Source organism: Rhinopithecus roxellana, chromosome 12 (genome assembly GCF_007565055.1).
Source record: "Rhinopithecus roxellana isolate Shanxi Qingling chromosome 12, ASM756505v1, whole genome shotgun sequence".
Taxonomy (NCBI): Eukaryota; Metazoa; Chordata; class Mammalia; order Primates; family Cercopithecidae; genus Rhinopithecus; species Rhinopithecus roxellana.
In genome coordinates, this window is record NC_044560.1 from 1,740,736 (window position 1) to 1,766,140 (window position 25,405).

The following is a 25,405-nucleotide window of genomic DNA, read 5'->3' on the forward strand; positions in this document are numbered from 1 at the left end:
GCAGAGCTGAGGTGTGACTCCAGGATCTTTGTTGCTAACCATTTTGTGGCCCCTGAAATCTCACGTCAGAAACTAGAGTCCCTTAGCCATGAGCTCCCATGCTTGCTTCAGGCTAAGAACCAAACTCAGTGAGTCTTCCTGAGTCAGAACCTTGACTTGGAGGGAGGTAAACCAAAGGTAACTTGACCATATTAGTGGAAACCAGAGTGGATTAAACACGTGTTAAAAACAAATTTGACTTCTACCTTCTCCTATGAGAGCTTTTTCTGGAGCAGTGACCCCTCCCTGCTTGTCAGGTATCAAGTCATGTTCCTCCTCGGCTCAGAGCTCTCCAGGGGCTCCCGTATCGTGAAGAGCAGAAGTAAAAGTCCTTCCAGCGGCTCACAAGGCCTCCTGTGATCTGTCCTCCTCCTAGAGTTCCTTTCTGATCACATTTCTTGCTCTTCTCCCTTCATTCACACTGGCCTGGGCACCCCAGATTTCTTGTCATTCCTGAAGCTCATCAGGTACTTCCTTACCTCAGGGCCTTTGCACCTGCTACTTCCTCTGCCAGGATGACCTCCCTCTGGGTGTCAGCATGACTTGGCCCCTCCCTCCTCTCAGACCCTTTCTCAAATGCCACCTTATCCCTGAGCTGCAGCCGCATTGAACCCTGTACCCCACCGCCTCTGGCTCTCCTTCCCTGTCCCCCTGCTCCTCCTCTTCCTGTTGCACCAGTCCCTGTGGGTCATATTAAACATTTTACTCGTTTACCCATCATCTGTTTCACTCAGTTATAGCCACAAGAGCATGGACTTGTCTGTTCAGTGTTTTAGCCACAGTGCTAGGACCGCGCTTACGGGTAATAGGTGTTCCATACTTACGTGTTGAAGGGATGAATGACATGGTGGGTGGATGCTGAGCCAAGGCAAAGGGAGGAGAAACAGAGAGGAATAGGCCTCTAGAACTGTCCCTTGCTGAGAGAAGCCAGTATGGTCAACTGGTTCTTGCTGGAGTGTTAGCAACTTGAGGCTTAACCAGAGATAAATGCAGTAAAGACAGAAGGGGGCTGAGCGAGGTGGCTCACGCCTGTAATCCCAGCACTTGGGAGCCTGAGGCAGGAGGATTGCTTGAGCCCAGGAGTTTGAGACCAGCCTGGGAAACATAGTGAAACCCCATCTCTACAAAAAAAAATTTTTTTTAAATAGCTAGGTTTGGTGGCACACACGTGTAGTCCCAGCTACTTGGGAAGCTGAGGCAAGAGGATCACTTGAGGCCAGGATTGTTTGAGGTTACAGTGAGCTAGAATCTTGCCGCTGCACCCCAGCTGGGGTCACAGAACGAGACTCTCTCTTTCTCTTTCTCTCTCTCCGTTATATATATATAATATATATTATATATAATATATGTATATAATATATATGTATATATAATCATATGTAATTTATACATATATAATATATAGATATATAGTGTATAAATGTATATATTATATGTTATATATAATATGTAATATATAATATATTATATATAATATAATATATATCTGATAAGCGCTGCTGATCATTGAGGCATGAGTTTGTATAGACTCTCAGACATGGTGATGCTTGGATGGGGTGTTCAGAGAGTAGGAAGATTCAGGCCCCCAGACCCCTTCTAATCACAATTTGTAAGCCGTTACCTGGGTTTCCTGTTCATTAGAAAATGTCAGACACTCTTTGTATTCGGAGAGTAAGACTGTGCTGATATAGGAAAATTGATGTTCAACTCTCAAGAGTAGAGACTTGGAAGAACATAACGCCTGTCTACAGGCGCCTGAGGGGCTGTCACTGAACACCGGAGACTTGTTCTGACCTCAGATGATGGGCCCGTGATTGGGAGCTACAGGGAAACAGAATTCGATGTACCATAATGAGAACTGTCTAACCGCATTAGGGCTCTGAAAATGGGCTGCCTTTGGGAGGTAATGAGGTTGCCATCACTAGGGGCATTCGAGCAGAGTCCAGATGACCACTTTTTAGTGGTGCTGCAAGGAGCATCAGGTATCAGGTGGGATTTCTGCCCAGGGTGCTTGAGTCCTGTGATTCTTTCTGGGGTTCCTATTCTGGTTCTGCTGGCCAAAGGAGTAGGTCTTGAAGGAGGGTCCAGGGTGCTTATAAACCAGTGACTGTGCCTCCTTTGATATCCAGAGCAGTCACTCCTCTTCCCTCCCTCCCCGTCTCCACCACGTTCCTTTCTGAACCTAAATAGACAGAGCCCTTAAGCCTGCAGCAGAGGACATGCAAAGCTCCCAGCCTCTTGCACGTCTCAGGTCTCATTCTGCTCACACCGGATCCTTGTCAGAAATTGGATCACCCACCAGCAACCAGAATCAGCTTCTAAATATGTATCACGTACATCTAGTTTATGTTCAGCTCCCCTTGAGCCAGAATACTGACCTTCTACAGCTCTTCCTGTGGGCCCGTGCAGCCTGGGCTCCCAGACACGCTGGGGCTGTCCCACCGTGTATGTCACCAGCTCATCTTCATTCTTTCCTTCATGAATATTTGTCTTGCTTCTGCTCCATGCTCCAGAGAGACTAGTTCCAGGATCTTTGTCCCTGATCCTTCTGTGGTCTCAAATCGCATAGCAGAAACTTGTATCCCCACCCCCTTGTGTCCATGGCTCCTGCTTTAGGCTGAGAGCCAAACTTAGCCTCCCCGCTTCAGAACCTGGCCTCGTAGGGGCTAAACCAAAGGTGACCCGAACATATAAGCAGAAACCAGAGCAGAGCAAACACCTGCTGAAAGCAAATTTAAGTCCAGCTGCCTAGGACATAGCGAGGCTGACCATGGCTCTGCCCTTGTGGAGCCAACGTTCCAGAAGACATATGCATAGACTGGAGGGTCACGTAACCTGCCTTTCTTCATTTTCAGGTAGGAAACCACAGCTCAGAGAGACCAAGTGACTTGCACAAAGTCACACAGCGAACTAGCGAGAAGCCGAGGCAAGAGCCAAGCCCCCCAGTTCCAGGTTCAGCACTGCTCCCCTCATATTGCATGGCACCCCTTAGAGGGGGATAGATACATCACAGTGGCTAGGAACACAGACTTTTGATTTCGATCCACCATCGTTTAAATTCAGTGCCTTTATTTACCAGCTGTGTGAGCCTGGGCAAACTGCTTCACTGCTATGTGCTTCAGTTTTCTTATGTATAAAAAGTGGACAAAAATAGTCACAAGGCCAGGCGCAGTGGCTCACGCCTGTAATCCCAGCACTTTGGGAGGCCGAGGTGGGCAGATTACGAGGTCAGGAGATCGAGACCATCCTGGCTAACACAGTGAAACCCTGTCTCTACTAAAAATATAAAAAAATTAGCCGCGTGTAGTGGCTAGTGCCTATAGTCCCAGCTACTTGGGAGGCTGAGGCAGGAGAATGGCGTGAACCCAGGAGGCAGAGCTTGCAGTGAGCCGAGATGGCGCCACTGCACTCCAGCCTGGGCGACAGAGCGAGACTCCGTCTCAAAAAAAAAAAAAAATTCACAAATCTACCATGAGGGCCAGAGAGAGAATCCCTGTAAAAAGCCTACCACGTTATACAGCAAGGAAGAAATGAAAAATAAATAAATAAATAAATAAAGTCTAGCACAGTGCCTGGCACACAGAGCATGTCAATGCCACTGTTATTGTCACTGAAGTCAGTCAGTGTTAACACTCAAAGGACCCAGTTCCTGAGGCTCACATTGAGCCACAGATGTGTCTCAGTGACGAACTGCTGAACACGGGTGGAACTGAGAGTGCGGACACCTGGCTCCCGGGCTCAGCTCTGCCACTGACTCACTGTGTGACCTAGGGGTATGTGTGAGTTTCTTATTACTGCTGGAACAAACTACCACGTTGTAGGGCTTATAATGACACAAATCTGTTATCTTCCAGTTCTGGAGGTCAGATGTCCAAAGTGCGTCTTTTTTTTTCTTTTTTTTTTTTTGAGATGGAGTCTCCCTCTGTTGCTCAGGCTGGAGTGCAGTGGTGCCATCTCGGCTCACTGCAACCTCTGCCTCCTGGGTTCAAGTGATTCTCCTGCCTCAACTTCCTGATTAGCTGGGATTACAGGAGCGTGCCACCACACCTAGCTAATTTTTGTATTTTTAGTAGATACGGGGTTTCACCATGTTGGGCAGGCTAGTCTCAAAGTCCTGACCTTGTGGTCCACCCACCTCAGCCTCCCAAAGTGCAGGGATTACAGGCGTGAGCCACCGTGCCCAGCCCAAAATGTGTTTTATAGGCTAAAATCACGATGTCTGTGTCCTTTTGCCTTTCCAGGTTACAGGGTGCCCGCACCCCCCGGCTCTCGGGCACCTCCCCGTGACCTCTCTTTGCATCGGCATATCTCTTTCTCCCACTCTGATCCTCCTGCCTCCCTCTTATAAGGACCCTCGTGATTCTATCAGGACTGCCCACAAATCCAGGATAATCCCCCAATCCCAAGAACCTTAATCTAATCACATCGGCAAAACCTCTTCCACCTTACAAGGCAGCATATTCACAGATTCTGAGGATTAGCATGTGGACGACTTAGAGGGTCGGTGTGTATCTCCTCCAGGGAAGTAACCTCACTGCTGTGTCCCCACCGTGACAGTAGAAGGTCAGATAATGGCGAAGTCTTCTCCACCTGTGTAGGCGCATTTCTCATGAAACCTCCCCTCGTCCACCCCAAAGGCCCCACCTCGAGGTCACTTCCCTTACCACAACTCTGGCCCTGGTGACAGCAGTTGCTGCAGTATTGAACCCCGCTGAAGACCACCAGGTGCAGATATCTGCTGCTGGGAACCTAGGTCTACCATGGCCCTTGCTGTTAGAAAAACTATAAATACAAAAACAAAACAAAAAAGCAACTTGATTTCCGACTTGCCAAGAAAATCAGAATTACTTTTTTTCTTTGAAACGGAGTCTCGCTGTGTCGCCCAGGCTGGAGTGCAGTGGCCAGATCTCGGCTCACTGCAAGCTCCGCCTCCCGGGTTTACGCCATTCTCCTGCCTCAGCCTCCCGAGTAGCTGGGACTACAGGCGCCCGCCACCTCGCCCGGCTAGTTTTTTGTATTTTTTAGTAGAGATGGGGTTTCACCGTGTTAGCCAGGATGGTCTCAATCTCCTGACCTCGTGATCCGCCCGTCTCGGCCTCCCAAAGTGCTGGGATTACAGGCTTGAGCCACCGCGCCCGGCCCAGAATTCCTTTTACTGGTAAATTGTTTTGCAGCTATTTGAAGCATAGAGAGCACTTCGTGAGCTGAGGGTGAGATGCCTGCATTCACAGGAAGATATCTGTGGAATAACTCACACACAGCACAGAGACAGAGGGAGAATCCCCATCCCAGGGACAGCGTGGCTCCCAGGGAACTCTCAAGAGAGACAGGCCTCACGTGGTCAGAGGATAGGCCTGGGTCAGAGGAGAGAGGGGAGTGGCAGAGCAAAGATGCGTTACATCTTTTATGATACAATTGTGAACGCTATGTTATGTTGGCTTGTCTGCACTTTGAGATCTGCTGGGTCTACAGAGGTGCCAGTCAAACAGGTCCTGGATGAGTAAGAGAAGAATTCATAGAGTTTCAGGGCTGGGTAATGGTATGTTTTTTTAAAGTCCCTCCCTCATTTTTTTTTTTTTTTTTTTTTTTGAGATGGAGTCTCGCTCTGTCGGCCAGGCTGGAGTGTAGTGGTGCGATCTCTGCTCACTGCAACCTCCGCCTTTCAGGTTCAAGCGATTCTCCTGCCTTAGCTTCCCGAACAGCTGGGATTACAGGCACCTGCCACCACCACGCCCAGCTAATTTTTGTATTTTTAGTAGAGATGGGGTTTCGCCATGTTGGCCAGGCTGGTCTTGAACTCCTGACTTCAAGTGATCCACCTGCCTCGGCCTCCCAAAGTGCTGGGATTGCAAGCGTGAGCCACCGCACCCGGCCAAAAGTGCTTTTTTTAAGAATGAAAATTTTCTCTATTTTTTACATTATATTTTTCCTCCAATTAAATGTAAAAACAACATATTGTCTATCCATGAAATGGATTATTGTACAGCCTTAAAAAGCAAGGGAATTCTGACATGCACTACAACATGGATGAACCTTGAGGACAATATTCTACGTGAAATTAATCACAAAAGGACAAATATTGTATGATTTCACTTCTATGCAGTACCTAGAGTAGTCAAGCTCATAGAAGATAAAGTAGAATAATATTTGCCTGTGCCTGGGAGGAGGGGGAATGGGGAGTTAGTATTTAATGTGAACAGACTTTCAGTTTGGGAAGATGGAAGGAGTTCTGGAGGTGGATGGTGGTGATGATTGCACAACGATGTGAATGTAACAACGCTAGAGGAACTCTCCACCTGAAAATGGCTAAGATTTGGCTGGGCGCTGGGGCTCACACCTGTAATCCCAGCACTTTAGGAGGCTGAGGCAGGTGGATCACCTGAGGTCAGGAGTTCGAGACCAGCCTGGCCAGCATGATGAAACTCTGTCTCTGCTAAAAATACAAAAATTAGCTGGGCATGGTGGCACACACCTGTAATCTCAGCTACTCTGGAGGCTGAGGCAGGAGAATCACTTGAACCTGGGAGGCAGAGGTTGCAGTGAGCCGAAATACCACCACTGCACTCCAGCCTGGGTGATAGAGCGAGACTCCATCTAAAAAAAAAAAAAGAAAATAGTTAAGATTTAAATATATCATCTTTGCCATTTTCAAGTGGACAGTTTGTTTCTCTAGCATGAAGCTACCTTCACATTGTTGTGTTATAAATTTTACCACAATTAAAATTATTTTTGGGGCCAGGCATGGTGGCTCATGCCTATAATCCCAGCACTTTGAGAGGCCGAGGCGGGCAGTTCACGAGGTCAGGAGATCGAGACCATCCTGGTTAACACGGTGAAACCCTGTCTCTACTAAAAATACAAAAAATTAGCTGGGCGTGGTGGCAGGCGCCTGTAGTCCCAGCTACTCGGGAGGCTGAGGCAGGAGAATGGCATGAACCCGGGAGGTGGAGCTTGCAGTGAGCCGAGATTGTGCCACTGCACTCCAGCCTGGGCGACAAAGCAAGACTCTATCTCAAAAAAAAAAAAAAAAAAAAAAAAAAAAAAAAATTGTTTTGGCCAAACTGGGCAACATGGCTAAACCCTCTCTCTACAAATAAATACAAAAAATTAGCCAGGAGTGGGGTCACACATGACTGTCATCCCAGTCGCTCGGGAGGCTGAGGTGGGAGGATCGCCTGAGCCCAAGAGGTCGAGGCTGCAGTGAGCTGAGATCATGCCACTGCACTCCAGCCTGGGCGACAGAGGAAGACCCTGTCTAAAAAATGAAAAATAAAAATTGTTGAACTGGATTTAAAAAATACCCCAAGGCAGGGCATCTCACACTCAGCACAGCTGCTGTGTGAGTGAGGCTGGCTACTTCCGTGTTGTGGGTGCTGTCTTGTGCAGTATGGGATGTTCCATGGCATCCTTGTCTTCCACCTTCCAGATGCTACTGGCGCCCCACCCAGGGTGACACCAAAAATGTCTCCAGACATCGACAAATCCCCCTGATGGGCAAGATCACCCCCAGCGGAGAACCAATGCCCTGAAGGGTTGTTGGGCAAGGGGGTTAAATGGTAACTGGGAAGTCCTCATTGTAGTTCCTGGTAAATAGCAGGAGTTTCTAGAAATGTTACTTCCCATTAGGATGCCTGCTTGACAGTGTCATGGGAGGGAACACACACCCCTGCATATCCTGAGACACACAACACGTCTCTGCTTCCAGCGTGCCGGTGAGCCCACCGTTACAGATGAACTTGGGACAATGGAGACTTTAGAAGGGCAGGCCTGGGAGGGAGCCACAGTGGGTGCCTGACCACCCAGAGGCCGTGTGGAGCTCTGAGCACCATGACAACCTATGGGAGGTACGAGACTCATGGACCATTCCTGGATTTCCTCACACTGCCTAACCAGAAGGTTCTCTCTAGCCAGATCATCTGTAGTCACCAGACACAGGTTAGTATCCCTAGTACTCAGCCTAGGGCTCAACTCATAGGAAGTGTTTATTTTGGATGATGGAGTGGGTGGGGGTGGGGGTGGACATGGGGAGGTGATAGGAGCAGCAGTGGCAGGGATGGTTGAGATGACAGGGGTGATGGTGACATCAGTGGGAATAGTGGAAACTCTTGCTTCCTTCCCAAGAGTATAATTATCTATAAGGCTGGGCACAGTGGCTCATGCCTATAATCCCAGCACTTTAGGAGGTTGAGGCAGGCAGATCACTTGAGGTCAGGAGTTCAAGACCAGCCTGGCCAACATGGTGAAATCCTGTCTCTACTAAAAATACAAAAATTAGCCAGGCATGGTGGCAGGTGCCTGTAATTCCAGCTACTCAGGAGGTTGAGGCAGGAGAATCGCTTTAATCCGAGAGGCAGAGGTTACGGTGAGCCAAGGTTGCACCAATGCATGCCAGCCTGGGCAACAGAGCGAGACTCTGTCTCAAAAACAAACAAAGAAAATTCTATGATCATCCTCTGCTCGTTTCTTACCAGGGGAAGGATGGATTACAAAAATCACATGAACAGTCAGTCGGTTTTCCTTGCTTATGTGTGTGACTGATGTCAGTGTTTTAAGATGAGGGGTGGGACTCAGGCTAGCATGTGGCATTCAGACACAGGTCACACCCCTGGTGCAGGGTCCCTGTTACTGCACTGCCCCTTCTACAGGACACACTCTGTGGAGCCAGGACAAGCCAGGGTGAGCCCTTGACCCAAAGCTGCAGATGCAGCTTCCTCTTAGCAAAATCAGCTTATTACTCAATCAGATAAAGTGTCTGCGGTGGAGACGAGATGGGAGTTTAATTGGGAATTTTTCCCCTGTGCAACTGTCGATATTTAATGAAAGTGGTGGTGGAGAACACAGGTCAGCACTATCAGAAATTAGAGCTGGTGTTCCTGGCACCCATGTCCCCAGGAGAGGAACAAAGCCCTGCGGTCCCCTCTCAGCTGCCTCCTTACAAATAACATTTTTCTGTGGCTTGAAGCAGCTGCAGCAGCGACTGTAGCACGTGCAGCTTCCCCAGATGCTCAGGGCGAATTAAGGACCTGGTGCCTGGGCAGAGCACCACACAGGGAGTCAGGAGACCTGTGTTCCAGTCTAGACTCCAAGTGACCTTAGACAAATTGCCCAGGTTCTCTGGGCCTCTCATCTGTAAAATGAGGGAGAGGGGTAGGGAGGGAGGAGAAGTGAGAGATACCAAAGGTGGCTTCAGATCCTCTATGATACTGTGAAACCAAGGCTGCCTGTGGCCTGAAAGGCCAAAAAGCTGCTGTTATTTCCTGGGCCTTTGGGATTGGAGTTCCTGGAAGCTGGCAGGGAGGGCAGGGGAAGGTATTCTACCAGCATAGGCTGGGCTCTCTTAGCCAGGGAGGGGAAGGCAGAAGAGAGTGACGGGGAGTAGTAAGCTCTTGCCAAGAGCAGAGGGACCAATGCCCAGTGGTCCCTGGAGAACCTTCCATGTTGGCCCTTCCTCTAGGCCATGGGAGGAAGAACCTGCCTTCCCTGGAAGTTATAGCTGCAGTAATGGCTGCAGGGTATTTTATTGTGTAGATGAGCCACGATTTACTTTCTCAGCCCCGGGAGGTTTCCAGTCTTCTCTCCTAGAAGCAATGCTGCTGTGAACAGCCTTGCCCACGTTCTTCATGATTTCCCCAAGACACATTCCCACAAGTTGAAGTTTGTGGAAATGGGTGGGGTTGGGTGGGCTGGATCCACCATATTTCTCTCCAATTCCCCCTTTGCACGACAGCCTCTCACCTTGGGAAGACTTGCAAAGCTCATGTCACAGCTCCTGGGCAGGCAGTTCACAGAAGGACACATCCAAGTTTCCAGTAAGCACGTAATACAATGTTCAGCTCTCCCGATAATCAGATAAATGCAAACCAAATCAACAATATACCCTTTCATGGCTTATCAGATTGATAAAGATGAAAGAGTGACAAAATCCAGTGTTGGCACAAGTTCAAGGACTCACCCACAACCTTCAACTTGTGGGAATGTATCCTAGGGAAATAATTAAGAATGTGTTCGGCCAGGCGCGGTGGCTCATGCCTGTCATCCCAGCACTTTGGGAGGCCGAGGCGGGCGGATCACGAGGTCAGGAGTTCAAGACCAGCCTGGCCAACATGGTAAAACCCCGTCTCTACTAAACATACAAAAATTAGCCAGGCATGGTGGCAAGTGCCTATAATTCCAGCTGCTCAGGAGCTGAGGGAGGAGAATTGCTTGAACCGGGGAGGCGGAGGTTGCAGTGAGCTGAGATCCCACCACCACTGCACTCCAGCCTAGGTGACAGAGCAGGATCCGTCTCAGAAAAAAGAAAAAAAATGTGTGCAAGGCTGTTCATAGCAGCATTAGTTCTAAGAGAAAACAGCATTAGTTCTAAGAGGAAACATCCTGGGGTTGGGTAAGTAAATCATGGCTCGTCTACACAGTAAAATACCCTGCAGCCATTAAAAATGATATATTTGTTGAATGGAAAGATGTTCCCAGTATGGTTATCCGACAGAGTGGTGGAGTATATTTCTACTTGGTAATTTTATGTACATACATCCATGCACACCACACACACACACACACACACACACACACAGAGTCTAGAAAGGTATAAGCCAAGTGTTAACTGTTTTTTTTTTTAAATTCTACCTTCTCTTTGATTATTTTTATTGTCTCAGTATATATGTGAGCTTTGCCAAATAAGTGGAGTTAGGAAAACAAAAAAATATTTTTAATGACAAAAAGTGCTTACCAGAGCCTGTTGTTAATCTGAGTTACGCAGTTCCCAGGAGGCCAGATGAGGGGAAAGGCCCTGAGAGATCCTCTGGCTGCAGGCCTGTTTGTTGGCAAGGGGCTGGTCCGGTGTAAGAGATTAATCTCAATCTAACATCCGCTGTGTCACTGTCTATTTCTGGAGAATGGCAGCTCCTCACCCTCTCCAGCTCAGGTGTCAGCTGCTGGGGAGAAGTCATCACTCAAGGGGAGGGAGTCCAGACAGGTGGTGACAGGCAGGCCACCGAGCCGCCCTGCACAAGGGAGATGCCTATCTCTTCTGAATGTGCCCTGGAAGAGAAGGAAGTCGTGGTTATAAGGGGAGGGCGCTGCGGACCCTGTACTGCCTAGGCCAGAATGAGATGGAGCCCACTTGGGTTTCAGTGGGTTGGAGGTAGACCCATCACAAGATGAAAGGTAGGAAGTCAACTTCCCACTAGTTGAGCCTGCCCATTGTGGGGAGGTGAGCTGCATGACTCCCGCTGCCTCCTGAAGCCCTCGTGCCACCACGCACGTGGTTTTATAGAACAACAGGACCCAGTTAAATGCTCTGTGGCTGTGGGACAAAGGCTGACAGTTAGGACAGGAGCCCAATTCGTTCTTGAATTCCATTATCCTAGAATCCATCGGTTGGGTGTCTTGAGCATAAACAGAAGCCAACTCTGTCTAATGGAGGGAGGGAAGGAATTTGTTGCAGGGATGTCAGATAGTTCACAGAACTGAAGAGAAGCCTGGAGAGGCAGGCTTAGAAGAGAATGGGGTAGCTCTGCAGGTGGAGAACGCAGAACGAATGGACAGTTTCTCCAGGGCGGGGATGCTGGCTGGACTGAACAGGTTCCAGCCTTCTATTCAGTCAGTCCACCCAAGACTCAGTGTCCTGGGACAGACAGACTCTGGCTCAGTGTGGGTTGGGTACCAACCTCTATGCCAGGAGAGCGCCACACATTTTAAGAAAGTTAGGCTAGGTGCAGTGGCTCACACCTGTAATCCCAGCACTTTAGGAGGTTGAGGCAGGTGGATCACTTGAGTCCGGGAGTTCAAGACCAGCCTGGGCAACATGGTGAAATCTCGTCTCTACTAAAAATACAAAAATTAGCCCGGTGTGGTGGTGCGTGCCTGTAGCCCCAGTTGCTTGAGAGGCTGAGGTGGGAAGATTGGCTGAACCCAGGAGGTGGAGGTTGCAGTGAGCCATGCCCATGCCGCTGCACTCCAGCCTGGGTGATAGAGTGAGACCCTGTCTCAAAACAAACAAAAAACAAAAAACAAAAAAAAAAAAGCTGCACCAAGACATATTTAATGGGTGAGAAGTGATTGCCCCAAAAGAATTTGCCTCAGGAGAGATGAAGGGGGAGAAGCCAGGGGGCAGCAGGTGGCTATGAAATATGTGATACCTATAGTGGGTTGAACTGCATCCCCTGAAAAGGCTTGTCCAAGTCCTAAGCCTTGGCGCCTCTGAATGTGACCTGTTTTTGGAAAAAGGGTCTTTGCAAATGTAATTAAATGAAGGATCTGGAGATGAGGTCATCCTGGATTGAGGGTAGGACTGTCCCAAATTCAATGGCAGATGTCCTTGTAAGGGAAAGGCAGAGGGAGACTTGCGAATTGGAGACTCAGAGCAGAGGCCGTATGGAGACAGAGGGAGAGGCAGGCATAAGCCAAAGGATGTCAAGAACCACCAGAAGAGTTTGAGACCAGCCTGGCCAACATGTTGAAACCCCATCTCTACTAAAAATACAAAAATTAGCTGGGCGTGGTGGCGGGCACCTGTAGTCCCACCTACTCGGGAGGCTGAGGCAGGAGAATCGCTTGAACCCGGGAGGCAGAGGTTGCAGTGAGCTGAGATTGCACCACTGCACTCCAGCCTGGGGACAGAGCGAGACTCCATCTCAATAAAAAAAAAAAAAAAAAAAAAAAAAAAAACAACCACCAGAAGCTGGAGGAGGCCAGGAAGGATTCTCCCCAGAGCCTTTGGAGGGAGCCCAGCCTGGCTGACACCTTGATTTCAGAATCGTGGCCTCCGAAACTATGAGATAATAAATTTGTTTTAAGCCCCTCAGTTTGTGGTAATTTGTAACAGCAGCCCAAAAAACAAATACAGCATTCAACCCTCCTAGAATGACCTTTTAGTGCTCTTTGCCCTGAGTACTCCAGGCTCAGGCCACCAATGGAGGTAGCATGGGCCCCAAACCAGGTTGACAAGACATTGTGCAGATTTGGCATAATTATAGGACCCTCTGGTTCTTAGTGTCCTGGCAATAACTTGTGCAAGCATTCTTCTTCTTCTTCTTTTTTTTTTTTAAGACAAGGTTTTGCTTTTGTTGCCTAGGCTGGAGTACAATGGCGCAATCTCGGCTCATCACAACCTCTGCCTCTCGGGTTCAAGCAATTCTCCTGTCTCAGCTATCTGAGTAGTTGGGATCACAGGCATGCACCATCACGCCTGGCTAATTTTGTATTTTTGGTAGAGACGGGGTTTCTCTATGTTGGTCAGGCTGGTCTTGAACTCCCGACCTCAAGTGATCCGCCTGCCTCAGCCTCCCAAAGTGCTGGGATTCCAGGTGTGAGCCACTGCGCCCGGCCTGTGCAAACATTCTTAAGGCAACAGGAAAGGGTACTGGCTAACTGCATAGGCACTAGGGTGAGATCACCTGATTCTAGATCCTGGCTCTTCCATTCTTAGCTGGATAACCTCAAGCAGGTAACATAACTGTTCAGTTTGCTTATCTGTGAACCAGGATCATCCCAGGACCAGCCGCAGAATTTGTTTCGTAGACTAAAGGCGTGCAGGCAATGCAGAGTGCTTAGAAGAATATTTGGCATGTGGTGAGGCTGCAGGAGAGGTTGGCTGATGCATCTCCACTCTGTTTCCAAAGATCAATGAGAATTTCCGCCTCCCAAGAGAGGAAAGCATGAAAACATACACAGCTTCTCTCTCCTCCAGAGAGTTGCAAGTTACCTGCTGGTGAATTTGGGGGAAAGAACTTTTGTCCTGGAAGGCAGGGGCCTGTGCCGGTCCAGCACCACCGGCCACTGGGGATGTGTCTGTCTGATAGGGGAGCTGGCTTCAGGACTTCTTTGTGCCACACATCTAAGCCATGTTCTCTGATCCTGTCTTTATTCATATGTTGATTCAAAAATATCATTTACAAGTTCTAGTCCTAGGTATACAGCAGGGAACAAAACAAAATGCTGGACCTCACATAGCCGACATGGGGGTGGGGGAGGAACAGGGAGGCAGAAAATAAATACCTGCGCAGAGAAAACTAAAGAGGGTGGGGAGAGCACCTGCTTTGAATGAAGGCAAGGAGGCCTCTTTGAGAAGGTGACTGCCTAGAGTCACCTGAAGAAAGGGAAGGAGTGAGCCAGGCAGAGCAGGCAGGTGCAGAGGCCCTGAGGGTGGCCTCTGCTGGGGTGTTTGAGGAACAGCAAGCAAGGCAGAGTGGAGGGGTTTAGCAGGGGTGATACGGACTGTGGATTTCATTTTAAGTGAGATGGGGAGCCACTGAGGGTTGTTGAGCAGAGGAATGACTAGAGGTACTTATAATAAATCTCTCTACACACACACACGCACGCACGCACCCACACACACGCACACCTGCTCGCTCCCTCTCCCCTCCCCTCTCCTCCCCTCGCCTCCGCACTCCTCCCTGCTCCTCCACTCCCCGCTCCTCTCCTCTCTGTTGGTTCTGTTTCTCTGGAGCACCCTAATATGGGCACCCTCCTCATATATCTGGAGTCAGATGCAGGCTCAGTCTGCAACTTCAAAAATCTGAACAATGCTAACCACACGGTTCTTGAGTACGTGTGTGGCCAGGTACTGTGGTGAGAGCTTTTCAGATATTCCCTTGTTTCATGTTCACAGTGTCATCTCCAGGTGGCACTCAGGGTGGCTGGGCCTGTCCCAGGGTCACACAGGCACCAGGTGGTAGAGTGGCCCTGCCTGGGGTCCGTCCTAACCCTAACATGGGCAGCATCTCTCCATTCTGTTTTTCAGGGCATCCAGGAAGCCCTTCTGACAAGGGTTTCCAGAAACTCTGCTCTCTGGATGCTCAGTGGCTTCACCCAGCACTTCGGGCGGCCGAGGCAGGTGGATCACCTGAGGTCAGGAGTTCGAGACCAGCCTGGCCAACATGGTGAAACCCCATCTCTACTAAAAATACAAAAATTAGCTGGGGGTGGTGGCATGCACCTGTAATCCCAGTTACTCGGGAGGCTGAGGCAGGAGAATTGCCTGAGCTCGGGAGGCAGAGGTTCCAGTGAGCCGAGATCACACCACTGCACTCCAGCCTGGGCTACAGAGCAAGACTCTGTCTCAAAATTAAATAAATTAATTAATAAAATTAAAAAAAAGATACTGTGCCTCAAAGGGGCTTGTTGGGAGGGGCTGGGCCAGGCTGGTGCAGCCCTGGGTCTCGTGCCTGGGAGAGTGGGAGGCACGATGCAGTGGCCAAGCTGCAGAGCCAGACCAGCTGGGGTCAGGCCCAGCTCTGGCATTTCCCTGCTGCGTGGCCCCGGGCAAGTGACTTGCCCTCTCTGTGCCTCAGTTTGGTCAGCTGTAAGATGAGGATACTTGCAGTGGCCTTCCGATCGGGTTGGCCTGAGGCATAAACAAGGCGAGTACGTTCTGTGAAGTTTCAAGTGTGCCAGGCACACACCAGGTGCTGTGAAGTACTGGCTTTCCTTCGCTATTCTTAACTTAGACAGCTGAAGGGATGTGTCAGGAAAAGAACATTCCAAGGTCAAGCAGGAACATTGCAGGGGTCCCATCCTTACCTCCACATGCCGCCTGCCAGCCCATCCTTCCACTGTCCTGCTGATCCAGCCCCCAAAGCCCCCTCTGGGCTTGCCCTTGACCTCTCCTGTGGGGCTTTGCACTTTCTTTTTTTCTGAGACAGAGTCTTACTTGGTAGCCCAAGCTGGAGTGCAGTGGCGTGATCTCGGCTCCCTGCAATCTTTGCCTCTGGGGCTCAAGAGATTCTCCTGTCTCAGCCTCCCAAGCAGCTGGGACTAGAGGTGTGCGCCACCATACCTGGTTAGTTTTTTTGGTATTTTTAGTAGAGACAGGGTTTCACCATGTTGCCCGGGGTGTCTCGCACTCCTGAGTTCAAGCTATCCACTGGCCTCGGCCTCCCAAAGTGCTGGGATTACAGGCGTGAGCCACTGTGCCTGGCAGGGCTTTGCACTTTCTACTTTAAATGTTCTCTTTTGTGCCTGTGTCCTGATGCCTCTTCTGTAAGACCTAAGCTCCATGAGGCCAGGGCCACCTCTCTCTGTCTCTCTCTCTTCCTCCCTCGCTCCCTGCCTCCCTTCCATCCTCCCTTCCTTCCTTGTGTATCCTGAATGGCATGTAGCATGAAGCGTCACCTGTTTCGCTAAATGCATGAATTAAAGGAAGCCATTTAATAACTAAATGTCTATTTATTGATTAAAAATAGGTCTGTCTTAGAAGGTTACTATCTTAGTCTTCTCAGGCTGCCATAAGAAAACACCATAGATTGGTGGCTTAACAAGCAGGCATTTATTTCCTCACAGTTATGGAGGGTGGAAGTCTGAGATCAGGGTGCCAGCAGGGCTGGGAGAGGGCCCTCTTCCTGGCTTGCAGATGGTCGCCTTCTTGCTGGGTCCTCACATGGCAGAGAGAGAGAGAGAGAGAGAGAGAAAGAAAGTGAGAGACAGATACATATTGGGAGAGCTCTCTAGTGTCTCTTCTTATAAGAATACATTAGCCGGGGCCGGGCGCGGTGGCTCACGCCTGTAATCCCAGCACTTTGGGAGGCCGAGGCGGGTGGATCACGAGGTCAGGAGATCAAGACCATCCTGGCTAACCACGGTGAAACCCCGTCTCTACCAAAAAATACAAAAAACTAGCCGGGCGAGGTGGCAGGCGCCTGTAGTCCCAGCTACTCTGGAGGCTGAGGCAGGAGAATGGCGTGAACTCGGAAGGTGGAGCTTGCAGTGAGCCAAGATTGCGCCACTGCACTCCAGCCTGGGTGACAGAGCGAGACTCCATCTCAAAAAAAAAACAACCATAAGAATACTAATCCCTGGGCAGACGTGGTGTCTCACATCTGTAGTCCCAGCACTTTGGGAGGCCAAGGTGGGTGGATCATTTGAGAGCAGGAGTTTGAGACCAGTCTGGCCAACATGGTGAAACCCTGTCTCTACTAAAAATACAAAAAAAAAATGAACAGGGCCTTGTGGCACACACCTGTAATCCCAGCTACTCGGGAGGCTGAGGCAAGACAGTCACTTGAACCCAGGAAGCAGAGGTTGTGGTGAGTCGAGATCGCGCCGCTGCACTCCAGAGTGAGAGTCCATCTTTTGGGGGGGGTGGGGAGGAAGAACACTAATCCCCTCAGGACATCCACACCCTAATTACCTAATCTCATCTAACCCTCACTGCCTCCCAGAGGCTATACCTTCAACTACCATCACACTGGGGGCTAGGACTTCCACATCTGCATTTTGGGGATCTAAATGTTTAGTCCATAATAGCCACCTAATGGCTGGGCCTGGTGGCTCACGCCTTTAATCTCAGAGCTTTGGGAAGCTGAGGTGGGAGGATTGCTTGAGAACAGCAGTTCGAGACCAGCCTGGGTGTATTAGTCCGTTCTCATGCTGCTGATAAAGACATACCTGAGACTGGGTAATTTATAAAGGAAAGAGGTTTAATGGACTCACAGTTCCACATGGCTGCGGAGGCCTCACAATCATGGTGGAAGACGAATGAGGAGCAAACTCATGTCTTAACGTGGTGGCAGGCAAGAGCGCAGGTAGAGGGGAGCTCCCCTTTATAGAAACGTCACGGTAGTGAGACTTATTCACTACCAGGAGAACAGTCTGAGGGAAACCTACCGACCCCATGATTCAGTTATCTCCACCGTAACAGTTGGGGATTATTATAATTCAAGGTGAGATGTGGGTAAGGACGCAGCCAAACCATATCACTGGGCAACATAGCGAGACCCCATCTTTACAAAAAAATTTAAAAGTCTACATAATAGCTGTATACTTAGTAGAGCATTTCCGTCTAAAGCAGTGGTCCTCAACTGAGGTGACTTTGTCCTTCCCAATCCAGGAGACATGTAGCAGTGTCTGGAGACAGTTTTTTTTTTTTTTTTTTTTGAGATAGAGTTTCGCTCTTGTTATCCAGACTGGAGTGCAGTGGTATGATCTCAGCTCACTGCAGGCTCCACCTCCTGGGTTCAAGCAATTCTCCTGCCTCAGCCTCCCAAATAGTTGGGATTACAAGCATGTGCCACCATGCCTGGCTAATTTTTCTATTTTTAGTACAGACAGGGTTTCGCCATGTTGACCAGAATGGTCTCGAACTCCTGACCTCAGGTGATCCACTTGCTTCGGCCTCCCAAAGTGCTGGGATTACAGGCATGAGCCACTGCATCCGGACTGGAGACAGTTTTGATTGTCACACTGGGTGGGGTGTGCTGCTGGCATCTGGTGGGTGGAGGCCAGCAGGGATGCTTCTAAACATCCTACAGGACACAGGACAGCCCCTATGTCAAAAAATGATCCTGTCCCAAATGTCAGTAATGGCCAAGTTGAGAAACCTTGGTCTAAACAAGGGTCCGCTAGGGGAGAAGATGGGACCCTGGAATCTGCCTATGCCAAGTCCAGAGTTGTGCTGTTGGCTTCCCAGCCTTTGTAGACAGCTTTTGTAGCAATACCCTCAGCCTTGTGCTGGGCCCTGTCTGCCTGGCAGACTCTCTTTGTCCAACTCTTCATATTTCTCTGCCCTTTGTGAGCTGTGAAAGCTCATCAAGTCAGTGGATCTTATCAAGAAAGCTCCACTAAGCACTGCCATTCCAAAGTCCCCACCCCTGGTGGGCTTGTGTGCACCATTTTCCAAACAAGTCCATTTCTTCTAGCCACACAGAAATGTGAGATGACATTTTCTAAAACTGTCACTTTGCAAAGATGCCAAGATGAATCTCAAGGCACCAGAACTGACTTGGGAAGTCGTGGCTTGCAAAGGTTGGATTTAAACGGCAGGCGCTGTGGGCCTACGTTGTTGGGTTGTGGTTGTTTTCCGGTTGATACCGCTTCCTGAAGATGAGGATTTGTAGAAAATTTCTCCAGCTAAATAATGATCTGTCACTTGTTTGGAGGCTGCAAATAATCTGCTGGCTTTAGAAACTGTCTGTGCTTCACACAGTCTGTTGATGTCCATCTTATTTATTTTCATAACGTTTTTGGCTGGGGTGGGCTGTTAGGAGGCAGGTTGATTGATGTTTTTCCGTTTTTTTCATTGAAGACATCAGTGTCTGAAAAAAAAAAAAAAAGCCCAGTATAACTTTGTTTTAAAGTGCTCCCGTTTTTATTTTTATTTTTGAAAAGATAAAGCTCTCCTGTTTTATTCAAATACATTTAAAATTCTCAGAAGTAGACAGAAGTTTAGTCTCTTTAAGAAAAAGAACCAGTCAAAAACAGTAATCAAGTGTAAATTGAGGAGGCCTGCAGAGCTCTGGTCCAGCTAATTCCGTGGGTATATAAAGCAGACACTGATTCCAGGAAAGGAGGGAACAGCAGAGTCTTGTTGCTAGGCAATGGTTCCCATGGGACAGAAGCATTGATGGGTTGGCTGTAAACTACATAAAAGATGGGGCAGGACAGAAGGAAGGAGGATGCTCAGACACTATTCCTCTATCTTCAGTTTCTGAGATGGAGAAGAAAAGACACACAAAACCCCCCAGGGTGGTTGCAGGGTTGCTGTGTAATTAGCAGGGCTGCTTTTTGCAGGACAGAAGCCTGCTAATTAGTGAGGTGTGAAGACATCATTTCAATTTTCACATGATGCTGGAAATGGGTTAAGGGTCAGCTTTTTGAAACCTGGAAGCACTAAAAAAGAGAGTAGGTGAAGGTTTTCCTGAGAGTTGAACGAAGACAGAGACACGCAGTGGCTGAAGGCAGTTGAGCTTCATGTCAACATGGCGTCCTTGCATCTCTCTGGCTATTCTCACTGGGAAAAGGGCACCTTGTTAATCAAAGGATAAGAGTAAGCTTCCACAGCCAAATGGCTGGGTTCAAATCCTGGCTTCATCACTGTGAAGCTGTATTGCTAAAGTCAAGCTATGCAAATGCTCTCAGTTTTCTCATTCATGAAATGGGCATAATAACAGTACTTAACCTCATAAGATTGTTGTGAGTAAAAACATGTAGCGATTAGAACAAGATCTGCACATAGTAAGTGCAACATGACTATTAGTTACTACTACTTTATTTTTCTCTCCTCTTCCAGATCAGAAACAAAAGATCTGAGCTCTTTATGCATTCTAATACCATTCATTCTCTTATTACTGAGGTTTGTAAAATCATGGTCATCATTTGAATTTGAACATAGCTTGTATTGTGTATCAGTCAGGATGATTATGCTTGGTAACAAACAGTCTTCAGCAGCTCTGTACCACATAAGCTATTTCTCTGGTTCATGTCCAAGGAGGGCTGGTAATGGGGATGGGTAGGGGTGCTCTGTTCATAATATTTATTCAGAGACCTTAACCATCAGGAGCTTCATCTCGACACATGCTGTGTTTCTCACCTAAGCTAACGCTAAATTATCCTATGTTCACTAAGCTACCCCTGGCTACATTGTGTTCCCCGAATGCTGAGCTGTTTCCCAACTTTTTTTTTTTTTTTTTGACACAGAGTCTCACTGTGTTGTCTGGGCTAGAGTGCAGTGGCGTGATCATAGCCTCAGTCTTCCAGGCTCAAATGATCCTCCTGCCTCAGCCTCCTGAGTAGCTTGAACTACAGGTGTGTACCACCACACCTGGCTGAATTTTAAATTTTTTGTGGAGACAGGGTCTTGCTGTGCTGCCCAGGCTGGTCTCGAACTCCTGAGCTCAAGTGAGTCTCTCATCTTGGCCTCCCAAAGTGCTGGGATTGTAGACATGAGCCACCACACCCGGCCTCTTTCCCAGCTTCTTGTCTCTGCCTTGTTCTTCTCATGGCTGGTTCATCTCATCCTTTCAACCTTAACTGAAATAATACCTCCTGATTATCCCTTCTAAAGACAATTATTTGTCCCAGACTTTCTTTATCATTCTACTCTGATGTTTCATCCTAAACATTTTACATATGTCTTGAACTATTCATTTATTGTCTAAAATGTAAGCCGCATGAAGGCTTTGTTTTGTGTCCCGCTGTATCCCCAGGGCCTAGTACATGGCAAATACTCAAAAACATCGGTGGCATAAATGAATATCTATCTTGTTGAACTAGAATTTACACTCTCTGAGGGTAGAGGACTTAGTGGCCTTGTATATCACCAACCCCTTGGCCCAGGAAAAGTACAAGTTCAAGCCTGGGCAACATGGTGAAACCCCATCTTCAATACTTCTTTTTTTTTTGAGATGGAGTCTCACTCTGTCACCGAGGCTGGAGTGCAGTGGCGCGATCTCGGCTCAGTGCAACCTCCGCCTCCCGGCTTCAAGTGATTCTCGTCCCTCAGCCTCCTGAGTAGCTGGAATTACAGCCACACACCACCATGCCTGGTTAATTTTTATATTTTTAGTAGAAACAGGGTTTCACCACGTTGGCCAGGCTGGTCCCAAACTCCTGACCTTAAGTGATCCATCCACCTCGGCCTCCCAAAGTGCTGAGATTACCGGCATGAGCCTCCACGCCCGGCCAGTACATTTCATTAAATGAATACATGAGCATATGGAGAGCCACCTCTCATGGTGCCCAGTTTCTCACATCTCAGGCAGGTCTCTCTTTTGATTCATATGAGTAGACGGAGGGTACAGAATCCACCTGTCTGTAATTCTCAAAGCTGCCTTCTACCGCACTTGATGGCTGGTGGGATTCCCCAAAAGCAGCGGTAGTTTAGTGGTAAGGGAACCGTCCTCGGGAGGTGTCTCTAAAATGTTACAAGCCCATTGTGCTAGGACACCACCAGCTGACTGGCAGCTTCTGTCACTGGCATGTGATGGCAGCCACGGGAAGAAAGCATCAGTTTCCTGTGTCTGCATCACCTGCATCCCTGGCGCTTCTCTTCTTGGCTTTCTTCCCCTTTCTCTTCCTTTTGGAGACATAGTGGCTACAGGCCAGGTCTCTGGAGACAGGTTGCTTGACTTGTAATCCAGGCTCAGCCACTTACTAGCTGTACAGCTTTGGGCAAGTTACATTCCCACTCTGAGCCTGTTCCCCCGTCTGTAAAATGGGGATGATAATGGAACGTACCGCCATGGAGTGGTTGTAAGGATTAAATGAATCAATATAGCCAGATGCTTAGAGCAGTGCCTGGCCTGTGGTAAGGTCTACGTAGCGTGTATATGTTAGTAATTATAAAGTTCTTGCTCAGCACACACTCACTTGTGGTCTTTTTCTAGGCTGGAGAGTTTGAAACGTCTTCATAAATTAGTCAAACACTCTTCAAGTGAAGTTGGGAAGACAATCCTAACACACAAAACACAGTTTTAAAGGGCTCCTCTAAGGCCAGGTGCGGTGGCTCACACCTGTCATTTCAGCACTTTGGGAGGCCGAGGTGGGCAGATCACTTGAGGTCAGGAGTTTGAGACCAGCCAGGCCAACATGGTGAAACTTCATCTCTACTAACAATACAAAAATCAGCTGGGTATGGTGGCGCACGCCTGTGATCCCAGCTACTCGGGAGGCTGAGGCACAAGAATCACTTGAACCCAGGAGGTGGAGGTTGTGGTGAGCCCTGATCGTGCCACTGCACTCCAGCCTGGGCAACAGAGTGAGACTCTGTCTCAAAAATAAGTAAGTACATAAATTAAAAAAAAAAAAAAAGGGCTTCTCTGGTCCTAGTGGAAGTGAGTGTCCTAGAAGTTCTCAAATCCCTTCCCATCCTCCTCTTGACAAGTAGAAAATAATGCTTCTTGAAGTGGGCCTCAGGATTCACACTGCATCAGAAACACCTGGTTATTAAAAATACCTATTAAACATACAGAGTTTGGAGCCCCACCCCAGACCTACTGAATCAGATTCCCCATGGGTGGTGCCTCGGAACCTGCGTTTTAACAGTTTTTAGATGATTCCGAAGCACATGGAAGCTTTCTCCAAGCTTCCAAGCACCAAGTACTATTTGAAGGCCACCTTCAGATACATCCTTATGTTTTCCACCCCTGTCAAGGGAAAATCCTTTCGGGGTTGTGGGGTTCCCACAATGCCATGCTAACTCTCCTTTCACTTCCACTCAGAGGACAGTGAAAAGGAGGACAGTATCTAACTTGGAAAATGGCATTACCAAGTGGAGGGTCCATCCACTAATTGGCACTGACCTATCCCACTGTATCTGCCCCAACCTCCACTCCCTGCTACTAGCCGGGTCTGGATTAGGGTCTACAGAGGTCCTAAACCTGAAACAGATAATGGTGCCCTTCCATCCCCACACTGAGTAATTCAAAATCAAAAGAGTACTAAACCTGACTGGGCGCGGTGGCTCAGGCCTGTAATTCCAGCACTTTCGGAGGCCGAGGTGAGTGGATCACCTGAGGTCAGGAGTTCAAGACCAGCCTGGCCAACGTTGTGAAACCCTGTCTTTACTAAAAATACTAAAATTAGGTGTGGTGGTGCATGCCTGTAATCCCAGCTACTCGGGAGGCTGAGGCAGGAGAATCACTTGAACCCAGGAGGTGGAGGTTGAGGTGAGCCAAGATCGTGCCATTGCACTCCGGCCTGGGCGACAGAGACTCCATCTCATAAAAACAAAACAAAACAAAAAGAGGCCAGGCGCGGTGGCTCACACCTGTAATCCCAGAACTTTGGGAGGCCGAGGCGGGCAGATCACAAGGTCAGGAGATTGAGACCATCCTGGTGAACACGGTAAAACCCTGTCTCTACGAAAAATACCAAAAATTAGCCGGTCGTGGCGGCAGGTGCCTATAGTCCCAGCTACTCGGGAGGCTGAGGCAGGAGAATGGCGTGAACCCGGGAGGCGGAGCTTGCAGTGAGGCGAGATGGCGCCACTGCACTCCAGCCTGGGCGACAGAGCCAGACTCCGTCTCATAAAAAAAAAAAAAAAAAAACCCTGAAAATAGGTCAGTGAAGACCAGCACGTTCCAGTTTTTCCCATGGTGATCACTCTATGGCTTTTTTTTTTTTTTTGAAGTTTAAATTCCATTTAAATTAGTCTTTTTCCCCTTTTATTTTTGGGAGGATGCTTGCATATTGCTAGCTTTGTAAGCACCTGCCTTGTCAACTTTTAGGCAACCTTGAGCTGCAGTCTAAACCCGTCTCTTCTCTGCCTGCCTTTTCTCAGGCCTTGATGAAATCCAGTGCTCCCTGCCCATGGAGAGCAGGAGGATATCCCTGCGCGACCTATCGGAGGCCAGCTTCAGCGAGTGTAGGTTCAGCCTGTCGCTCACAGACCTCTTCATCATCATCTTCTCCGGCGTGGCTGTGTCCATTGCGGCCATCATCTCTAGCTTCTTCCTGGCCACCGTGGTGCAGTGCTTCCAGAGATGTGCACCCAACAAAGATGCGGAGGATGAAGATGAGGACGAGGATGAGTGAGCCACCTCCTCCCTCCCGCTCCTTACTCTCCAGCACCGAACCAGAAGCTCTCTCCAAGAAGAGAGGGAAATGCCGAAAATGGAAAAGCACTGGCCACTGTCCGTGAACGGAACAGAGCCTGTTCCATGTCTTGGCCCCTGGGTACATCTGCTGGGACCACCAATCTCAGAGTTTAGAATCAGCAGAGCAGGGAAGTCCAGGAAGGATGGAGGGAATTATTCCTGGAGCATAACCTGCCTCTCAGATTGAGGTGTGTGTTGGGGGAGAGGATGACCGAGTTGGGCTTCATAGCTGATGACTAAAATCCTCCCCCAGGAGATATGAAGACTGGTAGCTTTTCAATGGCAAAGACGATTTTGCGCCACTCTTTTTCTGACCTGTACTGGGAGATCATGAAGCATCTGCCTTCCTTCCAAGAAACAGCAGCTCAAACAGTGGAGATTCAAATTCAGGTCATTCACCACAAGAGCGAGAACTTTGATCTTTATATAATAGGCCTCAGCAACCTTGGGATGTTATACTGAGAACTAATAAACTCAAGTGCAATAGACACAATGTTTATTTCCCCCCAAATTTTATATGTTGAAACCTAATCCCCAATGTGATGGTATTTGGAGGTGGGGCTTTGGGGAGGTGATTAGGTTTAGATGATGTCATGAGGATGGGGCCCAAATGATGGGATTAGTGCCCTCATGAAAGGTGGCCCCAGAGAGCTCCTTCACCCCTCCAGCACTTGAGGATGCAGCAAGAAATCAGCTGCCTGTGAACTGAGAAGCAGGCCCTCACCAGAACCCAACCATGCTGGCACCCAGATCTCAGACTTCCAGCCTCCAGAACTGGGAGAAATAAATAAATATCTGTTGTTTGTAAGCCACTCAATCTCTGGTATTCTGTTATAGTGGCTGAAATGGACCCATGAAGAAGCTAAGAACTGGGAAGAGGGTGTCTGTTGTTAATTTTGGTAAGTTTGTCGGGAAAACTTAGAGTTGACATAACTCAGACCCTGATCTTTATCCTAAGCAGTAGCGACTTGTAGAGGAAGGATTAGTTGCTTTGTACCATTGTAATGATCTCTCTGCTCAGCATCATTTTTCCTTCTGAAGTACAGACAGGTTGTTCT

General features: G+C 48.7%; 1 protein-coding gene across 1 annotated transcript in view; it reads left to right on the top strand.

The window, feature by feature from the left end:
- LRRC38 (leucine rich repeat containing 38) overlaps positions 1 to 25,159 on the top strand; it is a 43,010-nt gene extending 17,851 nt beyond the window's left edge. The window contains exon 2 of the mRNA XM_010382921.2: positions 24,032 to 25,159. Within this exon, the coding sequence (XP_010381223.2) occupies positions 24,032 to 24,285 (254 nt within the window). The 3' untranslated portion in view covers positions 24,286 to 25,159. The remainder of the gene's footprint in view (positions 1 to 24,031) is intronic.
- The last annotated feature ends 246 nt before the right edge of the window (positions 25,160 to 25,405 follow it).